Here is a 12881-nt window from a genome sequence, read left to right on the forward strand (position 1 = left end):
CTTGCACTCAGTGCTGGTGTGATTAATTTGTTACAAAATCGAATTGCAATTCTGCAGACAAATTTTGATAATGACAAAACTGCTGAGAATCCAGTCTCCAGGAAATTATTTTTAAAGAGATAACAGGCTTTCTATTTTTGGGATGTTGGTTTCAGGCTTAACTGTGAGTTCATTGACTACATTTTATTTACCAATGACTGAATCAAGAAAACATTGGTCAGTGTACAGACATCTTCAGAAGAAATTTTTACTATCTCCTTTGCTTCTGAAATTAGTTTGTTTTTATCTTTGTTCCTTCACCAGCAGAGATGCTTTTCGTCAGCGCACTTCTTCCTGCTGACTGACCAGATGGTACGGTAGAGCATTAGTCAGTGCTTCTTTTAATAAGCCCCAAGGCCCTGGGCATTACTACAAGTTATTTGGATTCTAATATGGATGTAAACAGCTATTACAAAGTGATTCTCAGCAAGAATTGATACCAAACCAAAACTTAAAGAAACGCTAACTTCAGAGAAGCATTTCTGCAGATTCTGGAGCAAAAGAATAATGCTCGATTTACTCAGTGGACCATGCAGCATCTGTGGGAGCAAAAAAAAAAGATATGTCAACTTTTCAGGTCTGATGCAGAGACTCGGCCAGAAATATCATGACATATCTATTTTGTCTGCTTGACCTGCTGAGTTCAGAATCAGAATTAGGTTTAATATCACTGGCATATGTTTTACAGCAATGCATAATAATAAAAACTATAAATTACAATAAGGTGTGTGTATATATATATATATATAAAAATTAAATATGTAGTGCATAAAGAGAGGAAAAGTACTGAGGTAGTATTCATGGCTTCATTGTTCATTCAGAAATCTGATGGCAGAGGGGAAGAAGCTGTTCCTGGTGAGTGTGTGTCTTCAGGCTCCTGTACCACCACCTTGATGGTAGCAATGAGGTGAGGCAATGTTCTGGGTGATGGGGGGTTCTTAATGATGGATGCCGCCTTTTTGAGGCATCGCCTTTTGAAGGTGTCCTCAATGCTGGGGAGTCTGGCGTCCATGATAGGTCTGGCAGAGTTTACAACCTTCTCCAGCTTTTACCCATTCTGTGCAGTGGCCCCTTCATACCAGACGGTGATGCAACTAGATGGAATGCTGGTCATGGTACATCTGTGGAAATTTGCAAGAGTCTTTGGTGACATACCAAGTCTCCTCAAACTCCTAATGAAATATAGCCACTGTCATGCCTTCTTTGTAATTGCATCAATATATTGGCCCAGAATAGATCCTCAAAGATGTTGACACCCTGTAACTTACAACTGCTCACCCTTTCCACTTCTGATTCCTCAATGAGGACTGGTGTGTGTTCCCTCGACTTCCCCTTCCTGAAGTCCACAATCAATTCCTTGTTCTTACAGATGTTGAGTGCAAGATTGTTGTTGTGACAGCACTCAAGCAGTTGCTTTGTCTTGCTCCCGTACGCCTCCTCATTACCATCTGAAATTCTAGCAACAATAGTTGTCGTCAGCAAATGTATAAGATGGTGTTTGATCTATACCTAGCCTCACAATCATGGTTGTAAAGAGAGTATAGCAGAGGGCTAAGCATGCATCCTTGAGGTGCGCCAGTGTTGATTGCCAGTGAGGAGGAGATGTTATTTCCGATTCATACTTACTGTGATCTCCCGGTAAGGACGTCAAGGATCCAGTTGCAGAGCGAGATACAGAGGCCCAGGATTTAGAGTTTGTTGATCAGAATTGAGGGTATGATTGTGTTGAACGCTGAGCTGTAGTCAATAAACAGCAGCTTGGCATAGGTATTACTGTTGTCTAGGTGACCCAAGGACCGGTGGAGAGTCAGTGAGATGGCATCTGCTGTAAACTTATCGAGGCGATAGGAAAATTGCAGCAGATTCAGGTCCTTGCGTTGGCAGGAGTTGATTCTAGTTATGACTCACTTGTCAAAGCATTTCACAACAGATGTGAGTGCTACTGGGTGATGGTTGTTGAGGCAGCTCACCCTGTTCTTCTTGGTCCCTGGTATGATTGTTGCCCTTTTGAAGCAGGTGGGAACATCTGACTGCAGTAGTGAGAGATCGAAGATGTCCTTGGTCACTTCCGCCAGTTGGTTGGCACAGGTTTTCAGAGCCCCACCAGATACACCATGACCTGACTCCTTGTGAGGGTTCACCCTCTTGAAAGAAGTTCTGATGTTGGCCTCCGAGACGGAGATCACAGAGCCACCAGATGCTGTAGGGATTCGCATAGGTGTAGTTTTATTCTCCCTTTCAAAGCATGCATGAAAGTTGTTGAGCTCATCTGGGAGTGAAGCATCACTGCCATTCATGATGTTAGGTTTCACCTTGTAGGAAGTAGTTGTACAGTTCTGGATCACTGCTCTTTAATGCCACGGATCTAGCCCTTAGAGACTAAAATTCTCCTGGTTCATCCATGGCTTTTGGTTTGGGTATGTTTGGTATATTCTCAAAGGCACACACCCATCCACACAGGTCTTGATGAATTCGATGACAACTGTACCATATTCATTCAGACACAAAGATGAATTCCTGCATATTAGCCGGTCCACCAGCTCAAAGCTGTCCTGTAGGCGCACCTCCACCTCATTTGACCATGCCTTCTTGGTCCTCAGCTTAGAAGAGTCTTATGGTCTGCCAGCAGTTCATTTTTATGCATACACACTACAAGCATTCTCTTATAATGTTTGTCAGTTATTGAATCCATACCACATGGGAGCTGAAAGAAAAAACAATGGACAAGAAATGCTAACAATTTTGGAAGAAAGAGACATTAAAGTTGTTGGTGTTTGTATAATTCAAAACAATTATGGAAATACTCAGCAGATCACGAAGTATTTGTAAAGAGGGAACCTGAATTATTGTTCCATGTCAATGATCTTTTACTTAATATTGACCTTAAATCCTGATTCTGTTTCTCTCACCACAGATGCTGCCTGACCCCAGCTATTTCCAGGATTTTCTGAATTAACCTCAGATTTGCAATATTTGCTTTTATCGTGGCATGGGAAGGTGATTTGAAATGTATTTGAGTGCGATTACTTTATCTGCAGCATTATTAGAGTCAGTTAACCCAGTTAATGTCCTTGTTAAAAAAGCAAGGTCTGTTCATGCAAATCCATTAACCCTAGTACATTTCCTTTCATTTTTAGATGAATTATTGGAGCAATCATGTGATTTAAGATGTGCACTTTGTCAAAGCAATGTCTGCAAGATGTGCTTTGACTAGCATTGTTTAAAATCTACTATCATTTGCAATATATTGCTAGGCTAGAAGAGGCAATTATTCGGGATGTAACCTGGCCTATTCACATATAGAAAGGCAAGACAGCTGACCGAAACACTGGGGACTCAGCCAAAAAACAAAACCCACTTAAACATCCTTCATAAGGCAGTCATCATTGTCAGTTGTTAATGTAACTGGGCTTAATTTTGAAGAGTGACAGGTTACTTTCAATATTTGGAAAAGGAGCAAGCTTTTCAATAAAACCTGGGCTACAAATACATGCCCGATTGCTCGGTGCTGAATCATCAAAGATATCTTTTCGAATAACCAAGAAATGTATCAAATGAGGAAAGAATGATTCAGGAAAATTGCACTGAACTTTGAGCAAATAGGAAGATAGAAGCGTGTTGGAAAGGTTGAGACAGTAACAGGAAGCTCTTAAGCAAAATAAACTGGAGAAGTTTATACTTGAGGGGAAGAATCATAGATCAGAAATAGGGTATTAGTGCATTAACCCTGGTCTACAGAGCAAGTAAGGTGAGCAGGAATGAGACTGAGTTTGTTGTTCTTGGTGTTGACATGGACCTTTTTGGCCAAGTGTCATTAGTGCTGTAATAAGTAAGTAAATACGATAGAGCTTTTAAAATGTTAACATGAAAGAATGCTACATTTAAATGCCAGTGAAAGGTAGAAATATTGGAAATAAGATTGAAAGCTGCCATGGGAGGAGAGGACTTTGGCAATTGTGAAACCATACCTAAGATATCGTATACAGTTTGGGTCTCCTTATTTGAAAGGATGTAGTTATACTGGGACTACACCACTTCCTAGGATCACAGTTCAGTCAAAGAGAGATTCAATGGACTAAGCTTCTCCTCTAGAGTTTGGAGAGTGAAAGGTGACTTCACTGAATTACACAAAATCCTTGCAGGGCTTGACATCCTAGATATGAGGAGGAGATTTCCCCTGGCTAGAAAATGCATACTCACAATCTCAAAATATGGAATAGGCCACAAATGAGGAAACTTTTTTCCCCACACAAAGGGAATTGAATCTTTGGAATTCTCTGACCTGGAGGGCTGTGACTGCACAATAATTAATTGTATTGAAAAATGAAATTGATAGATTTTAGGATATTAAGAGAATCGAGGGAAATTGGATCGGAGCAGGAAGTTGGTGGTGTCACATGACCGGCAACAATGACTATAGATTGGAGTCAGGTTTTATAAACAAATAAATATTTATTAAACTCAGCTCAAAATTAGTAAAAAGAAAAACAAGCGAAAACCTTAACCGGAAGTAAACTGCTATGCGGCCATCTAACAAACCGCTAAACTTGTTACTAGTTCTTAAAGCGGTAAATGCGAAAACAGTCTTAAAGTGGTAAATTCAAACATAGTTCTTCGTATGATAAATTTGAAAGTCCAAGAAATTTATACAGTCCATTAGGAGAGACTTTACTGAAGTAAAGAATTCCTCGAAGACACGACATTACTGTCGACCCCAGCTGGAACCTGCCTTGTCCGCAGGATTCACGATGACGGAAATAAAATGGTTTAAAGGCACCGACCTTTTTCTCTGTAGAATAGACTAGATACTGCACAACCTTTTCTGCGTCTTTTAGCAGAGGTTATCTCATGCAGATCACTCTTACTTGAACGAACTCAATAATGGTCAATCCTCCCCAAAACGGCCAAACGACTCCTTCAGGTTCCCGTCTTCATTCTCCAATATCACTGAAAAGGTACATCAACAAATCTGGCAGCTATTGGTGAAACTGCCGGCCCAACACTTCTGTACCCTACAATAGACAGTAAAACTCCGTTTTAAAATTAAACTGCGTCATAAGATTAATACACAGCGTCGTGGAGTTAGACTGACGATCTAACTGAAAACTAACTGCGTCACCAGGGGTCTACACTTATATACCTGGTGAGAACAGGTCATCATGTGACCTCACATCGGCAGGAAAATTACATCATGTGACCTCCGCAAGACCATTACATCATCCTCCTAGGACAGTCACAAGATATCCATGAAGTATGTAACAGTGTTGAGGAGAGGATCTGCTCTGAGTTTATTGAATATTGGATCAGGCTTGAGCAGTGAGATGGATGACACCGGCACCTAGTTTTAATTTTGCAAAACAATGTAATATAGGAGATGTAACTAAAACTCAAAGGATAAAAAATCATTATTTACCCCATGTACCGAATATTAAAAGAGCTATTGGTTTTGCCTTGTGATAGAAACAGGATAAAGAATTAGTTTGGTTATTTGGGATGAGGTGATAAGATATAATAGCAGTTATTGTACAGTTTTAAAAAAAACACAAGCCAATATTAGCAGTATGTCACAGACCACCACGTCATCATGAGAAATCTCTGTGAAGAGGTTAGAAAAGGGAGGTAATTTTAATTGGAGATTTCGGTCAGCATCATATAAATTGGGAGCAGGCCAAGTGTCTAGATGACTTTGTGTAGGACAGCCACAAGAGGCAACCTTTATGCTGACTTTGTATTTGTCAATCACCCCGACTACAGACTGAAAGTGGAAGTTATAAAATCACAGGGTACTGCATCATCTAGTGATAGAGTCTAACATATCCTAGGGCCTAATTACACCACTAGGTAGAAACAAAATTGAAAACTTTAAAACATTAGTCTTAGATAAGTAAACAAATCTATTATGTTGGTGGAGAAAGAGCTATGTGAAAGACATATTTGGAAAATGTTTCACATCTAAGGTTGTAAATTAACTTCAAAGCTGTGGAAATTCCAGGCAGAATTTGATTACAAGTAAATATTGTTCTGTAGATCAGACAAAATTGACAGATGAGAGTATTTGTAGGGTTAAAGGAAAAAAAATGAGTGAAGTCAACAAGGTCTTTAATGTTACAGCAGTTACTTGCATTGAGCAACTGAATGTTGTCTGAAAATGTTACTAAGCTTGAAATTGAATGAGCTGGCCCAAATACTACATATAGGTTGTGCCCAGTTTACGAGCTCCTGTGTGTATGTATAGCTTTTATGTATGACTGATTTGTTCACTGCTGTTAGCTGCCGCATTTCCAACTCGAAAGCTGCTCGGGTTATGAACAGGCCATTGGAATAGTGTGAGGTTAATCCAGACAGGCATCTTGTAATTAAGGAAGAGAATTTGGTAGCACAGGTTTTTAATCCAGAACAGTTTCTTAAACCTTGAGGCTGATTTATACTTGTGTGTCAAATGTACGCCGTAGGTACAGCGAAGCCACGTACTCTACGCTGTACTCTACGCCGTACCCTATGCCGTAGCCTGACGCTCACCTCTCCCAAAAGGTAACTATGCATCGCGGCAACACAGACTAAAAGAACTGTGATTGGTCCGCTTGGTAGCATCGCATTTCCTCCTACGCTGCAATAGCTTCCCATTAGGCGACTGAAGGGCAGGGAAGGAACTCTGGCTGCAATGCTTTCCATAAAGCTTTACAGACCTCCAAAATTATGGAGGACCCTGTGCTTGATGCCAGTTTGTAGCTAGCTGCTACAGCCTGTTGACATCCACCTGAAGCTAAAACTCGAATGGTGATTGCCAGTCTCTGAGTATACTGTGCGGACACTGATGCCGAAATAAATGGTTGGAGATGATGAACCAAATCGTCAAATCTACCTGCTGACATCCGAAAATATTTGAAATGCATTTCCTCGTCCATGTCTCTCAGTGGCCGGACAAGCACAGAAAATTCACCCTCCTTCAGTTTTAGTCGCCATTGTTTGAAGTTTGATTTCCTTTAGAAACTCAACACAGTGGCATATGAACCCCACCGCCAACTAATGTTTTGGCAGTGAATTGCAGAGCGACGCAGACACACCAACGCACAAGTATAAATGCTCACAACAGCGTAGCCCACTTGCGTAGGCTATGGCGTAACCTAGTACGCACAAGTATAAATCAGCCTTTACTCAGAGTTGGGCAAAGCGAAATACATATAAAGTACAATGTATATGGAAGTATCCCTCCCTTTACTCTGTGCTGCTTCATCCTCTCCTATCAACTTCCATCTCCTTCATCCCTTTGTCACTTCCACTTATCACCTCCCAGCTTCTGACATTCTTTCCGTTCTCTTCACTTCCTTATCTGTCTTTCATTCCCCCACCTTACCTGGACATACCTGTCTACTGCTGGCTGTTGTTCCACTCCTTTCTTCCACCCTTTTATATCGACTATCTTCCCTTTATCTTTCCACTCCAGATGAAGGGTTGCAACTCAAAATATTAACCTCCATAGATGCTGTCTGACCTATTGAGTTCCTCAGGTACCTTTGGGTCTTGCTGCAGATTTCCAGCATGTGCGGTGTTTTGTGTCTCTGTATAAAGCAAGAATTCACTTTAGAACTGGTACAATACTTCTTCATGAAGAGAGTAATGATTGGTAATACTGGCCTTCCAGATGGGGTGAAACAGTGGTGGACTGCTGGGTTATATTTGATATTAGAATTGGACAAAGTTTGCTTTTCATTCATGGACATGCTGTGAAATATTGGAACTTGTTAGTTGCAGTGGTGTATCATATGGATATATAAGGTGTCAAGGATTACAAAGCCTCAGTTGAGCTTCCACTGTGGTACTTTGGCAGCAGTGCTACCTGAAAATATGGGGAAAAAAAATGTTCCATCTGCACATGTTCCTGCTTCTGTTGTGAGTGAATATAAAGTTGTGATATTTCCAAACAGGTCCAACTGTATTCATTTTGGCAGCATTGTTGAGCTGGGAGCAAGAATGGAAATGCTTATGCACTTTAATCAACAGTTGGGCCAAACCCTTCCCTGTTCAATTCGCCATTATCACTAAAGTTACTCAAATGACAGTGGTTTGGAATTGGCTTAAATAATTAGGTGCTAATGTAAGCTCTGCAGTATTGGTAACCAAACATATTTTAAAAATTGTGACTTTTTTAGGTTTCTGATTGGACGGGAGAAACCTGGAGAAACCAGTGAAGTTGCCCAGCTTATTCGTCAGACACTAGAGCAGGAGAGATGGCAGAGAGAGATGATGGAACAACATTATGGACAATACGTTGATGAAGATGAGGAGGTAAAGTCTATAATTTGCACTTCAGAAATGGTTCTTGATGAGGTGTAGAAATACATAGCTTTCTTCATACAATTTGAGACTCAGAGGATTATTATCTATTCTAGAGATGAGATTACGGCGTACCTGGAGGCACATGATAAGACAGGCCAAAGCCAGCATGGTTTCCTGAAAGGAAAATCTTGCCTGACAAACCTACTGCAGTTCTTTGAGGAAATTACAAGCAGGATAGACAAAAGAGATTCAGTAGATGTGGTGTACTTGGATTTTCAGAAGGCCTTTGACAAGGTGCTACACATGAGGCTGCTTAGCAAGATAAGAGCACGTGGAATTACAGGGAAGTTACGAGCATGGGTGGAGCATTGGCTGGTTGGCAGAAAACAGAGAGTGGGAATAAAGGGATCCTATTCTGGCTGGCTGCCGGTTACCAGTGGAGTTCCACAGGGGTTGGTGTTGGGACCGCTGCTTTTTACAATGTATGTCAATGATTTGGACTACAGTATTAATGGATTTGTGGCTAAATTTGCTGATGATACAAAAATAGGTGGAGGAGTGGGTAGTGTTGAGGAAACAGAGAGCCTGCAGAGAGACTTAGATAGTTTAGGGGAATGGGCAAAGAAGTGGCAAGTGAAATACAATGTTGGAAAGTGTATGGTCATGCACTTTGGTGGAAGAAATAAATGGGTGGACTATTATTTAGATGGAGAGAGAATTCAAAATGCAGAGATGCGAAGGGACTTGGGAGTCCTTGTACAGTATCCCCTAAAGGTTAATCTCCAGGTTGAGTCGGTTGTGAAGAAGGTGAATGCAATGTTGGCATTCATTTCTAGAGGTATAGAATATAAGAGCAGGGATGTGATGCTGAGGCTGTAAAAGGCACTCATGAAACCACACTTGGAGGATTGTGTGCAGTTTTGGGCTCCTTATTTTAGAAAGGATATACTGACTTTGGAGAGGGTTCAGAGAAGATTCACAAGAATGATTCCAGGAATGAAAGGGTTACCGTATGAGGAACGTCTGGCAGCTCTTGGGCTGTATTCCCTGGAGTTCAGGAGAATGAGGGGGGATCTCATAGAAGCATTCTGAATGTTAAAAGGCATGAACAGGTTAGATATGGCAAAGTTAGTTCCCATGGTAAGGGATTTTAGGACAAGAGGGCACGACTTCAGGATTGAAGGGCGTCCATTTAGAAAAGAGATGCAGAGAAATTACTTTAATCAGAGGGTGGTAAATCTGTGGAATTTTTTGCCATGAGCGGCTGTGGAGGCCAAGTCATTGGGTGTATTTAAGGCAGAGATGGATAGGTTCTTGATTAGCCAGGGCATCAAAGGGTATGGGGTGAAAGCAGGGGAGTGGGGATGACTGGAAGAATTGAATCAGCTCATGATTGAATGGCGGAGCAGACTCGATGGGCTGAATGGCCTACTTCTGCTCCTATAACTTATGGTCTTATGGTCTTAATACCATTGCCCCTAGATTTCACCATACATCTCACTCATCTGTTCCTCACACTGATCGAATACAGACTTGCTTGACGTAGCTAAGTGTGCTTCAGAAAATGTTTCCCTCATGCTACAGTCTGTTACTCACACTGTGTCCAAAGTGTGCTCCCTTGTGACAGTTTAGTATTCTCCATCAAAAGGCTCATTTTGCAAAATGCAGCATTAGGAAATAGCTAATGCGAGGAGGCATCATTTTAAGGTAATTGGAGGAAAGTATACAGGGGATGTCAGAGGTAATTATTTTATAGCGTGGTGAGTGTGTGGAACACCCTACGAGGGGTGGTGATATAGGCAGATATATTGGCGCATTTAAGGAATACTTTTGGCACATTATGATAGAAAGATTGGTGGGGGTGGGTGGTGTTGATATAGGAAGGAAGAGTTGGCTTGATCTTTAAGTAGATTAAAAGATTGGCATAATATGAGCCAAAGGGCTTGTAATGTACTGTGATGTTCTATGTTCTTGTTAACATATTTGGAACATCGAATTTTCACTATTTTTTTCCTGGATTGGCCACTAAAGCTTTGGAGCAATTAGTGGAAGCTCTAAACAAGCAGTATAAATGTTGCTTTCTCTATTTCTTTGAATTTCAATGAAGTTACAATCACCTGTCAAAGCCCCATCTGACCTTTCTCTACTGGTTGCCTAGCTCCAGCAGATATTTTTTTAGTTAATTTAAACCCATTGTTTATTATCGGATAACTGTGATTCTGTCACAGTTTTACCAACTATCATAAAGGTGGCCCCCATGTTACGGCCATTCAAGTAACAGAAATTGGCCCTTAGGGTATTTACAAATCACAACTTAAAAATTTGAGATATGGAATATATTTCACCTTGTGCTTTATGACACATGCAGGTGGCACAGCTTTGTGTCATAAAAAAATCACAATACAAACGGTTTTCTTGGAACATAATGCCTCTGTAATACAGAGGTTACCTGCCTGTACTTATTTCTTTCAGGACAAGCACACAAATTAAAGAAAGTGTTAAAGAACAAATTTTGGAATGTATGGTGACACCCATTACAAATCCTATGTTCATTCTGCAGTCTCTTAAAAGAAAAAAAAACAAGTGATTAAGAATTAACTGTATGAATGTTCAAGGGTATAAGTTGCAATTAGTGTTTAATACTTTTTTACTTCAGCCTCGTTGTAGTCACGTGGTGTGCAGACAGGACTGACTGTCTCTTATATCCTACTTCATGATAGTTGGGTTTGTACCAATCATCAGCATATGTAGAACTCCCGGGGTAGTTTTTATAATGCAATAAGCAGGTTACATTCACTGATGCACACAGTTCAACTGAGTATGAGTTGTGGTTCACAAAATACACAAATCGGACCTGCTGTACTGCGGTTTCCGTTTCAGAACATATGAAATAGGAGCAGGAGAGGGCCACCTAGCCCGCCGAGCCTGCTCTGCCATTCAATAAGATCATGGCTGACCTGACCATGGATTCATCTCCACTTACCTGCCTTTTCCCCATAACCCTTAATTCCCCTACTATGTAAACATCTATCCAGCCTTGTCTTAAATATATTTACTGAGGTAGCCTCAACTGCTTTATTGAGCAGAGAATTCCACACATTCACCACCCTCTGGGAAAAGCAGTTCCTTCTCACCTCCGTCCCAAATCTACTCCCCCGAATCAAACTTCCCTGCCTCTATCTTATCTATCCCTTTCATAATTTTAAGATCTCCCCTCATTCTTCTGAATTCCAGTGAGTACAGTCCCAGGTGACTCAATCTCTCCTCATCTCTGGAATCAACCTGATGAACCTCCTCTGCACCACCTTCAAAGCCAGTACATCCTTCCTCAAGTAAGGGGACCAGAAATGCACGCATTACTCCAGGTGCGGCCTCACCAGGACCCTGTACAGTTGCGGCATAACCTTCCTACTCTTAAATACAATCTCTCAAGCAATGAAGACCAACATCCCATTTGCCTTCTTGACCGTCTTCTACACCTTCAAACCAACCTTTTGTGATTCATGCATAAATACTCCCAAGTCCCTCTGCACAGCAGCATGCTGCAATCTTTTACCAATTAAATAATCTGCTCTTTCATTTTTCCTTCCAAAATGGATGACCTTGCATTTACCAACATTATGCTCCATCTGCCAGACCCTTGCCTACTCACTTAACCTATCTATAACTCTCTGCAAACTCTCCGTATCTTCTGCACAATTTGCTTTTTCACTCAGTTTAGTATCATCAGCAAACTTAGATACACTACACTCATTCCCCTCTTCCGGATCATTAATGTATATTCTGAACAGTTGCGGGCCAGCATTGACCCCTGTGGCACACCACTCACCACTGATTGCAAACCAGAGTAACGCCCATGTAACTCAACTCTCTGCTTTCTATTAGTTAACCAATCCTCTATCCATGTTAATACATCACCCCCAACTCTCTGCATCCCTATCTTATGGATAAATCTTTTAGGTTGCACCTTATCAAATGCCTTCTAGAAATCCAAGAAAATAACATCCATCTGTTCCCCTCTATCCAATGTCCTCAAAGAACTCCAGTAAGTTTGTCAAACAGGACCTGCCTTTGCTGAATCCATGCTGATGCCTGATGGATCCATTTCTTTCCAGATGCCTCGCTATTTCTTCTTTAATGATAGCTTTGAGCATTTTCCCAACTGCAGGTGTTAAACTAACTGGCCTATAGTTACCTGCCTTTTGCCTACATCCTTTTTTGAACAGTGGTGTGACATTCGCTGTCTTCAAATCTGCTAGGACCTGCCCAGAGTCCTGAAAACTTTGGTAAATAATTATCAAAGCCTCTATTACAACTTCTGCCATTTCTTTCAGTACCCTGGATGCATTCCATCAAGACCAGGGGACTTATCTATCATAAAGCCTACAAATTTCTCAGCACTACCTCTTTAGCAATATATATATTATATCGAGGTCCTCACCTCTCGTCATATCCATAACATCTCTCTTTGGCATGTTAGACATGTTCTCCACCCTGAAGACCGACACATAATAGTCATTCAAAGCCTCTGCCATTTCCTCATTACCCAGTATCAATTCCCCCTT

The 12881-nt window shown here is 41.1% G+C and overlaps 1 protein-coding gene across 3 annotated transcripts in view; it reads left to right on the plus strand.

Moving 5' to 3' along the window:
• Positions 1–12881, plus strand: part of LOC134340455 (neurabin-2-like) — a 257627-nt gene that overhangs the window by 184947 nt on the left and 59799 nt on the right. For all 3 annotated transcript variants that reach the window (XM_063037745.1, XM_063037743.1, XM_063037744.1), the window contains exon 6: positions 8190–8325. In XM_063037745.1, the coding sequence (XP_062893815.1) occupies positions 8190–8325 (136 nt within the window). The remainder of the gene's footprint in view (positions 1–8189; positions 8326–12881) is intronic.

Source organism: Mobula hypostoma, chromosome X1 (assembly GCF_963921235.1).
Source record: "Mobula hypostoma chromosome X1, sMobHyp1.1, whole genome shotgun sequence".
Taxonomy (NCBI): Eukaryota; Metazoa; Chordata; class Chondrichthyes; order Myliobatiformes; family Myliobatidae; genus Mobula; species Mobula hypostoma.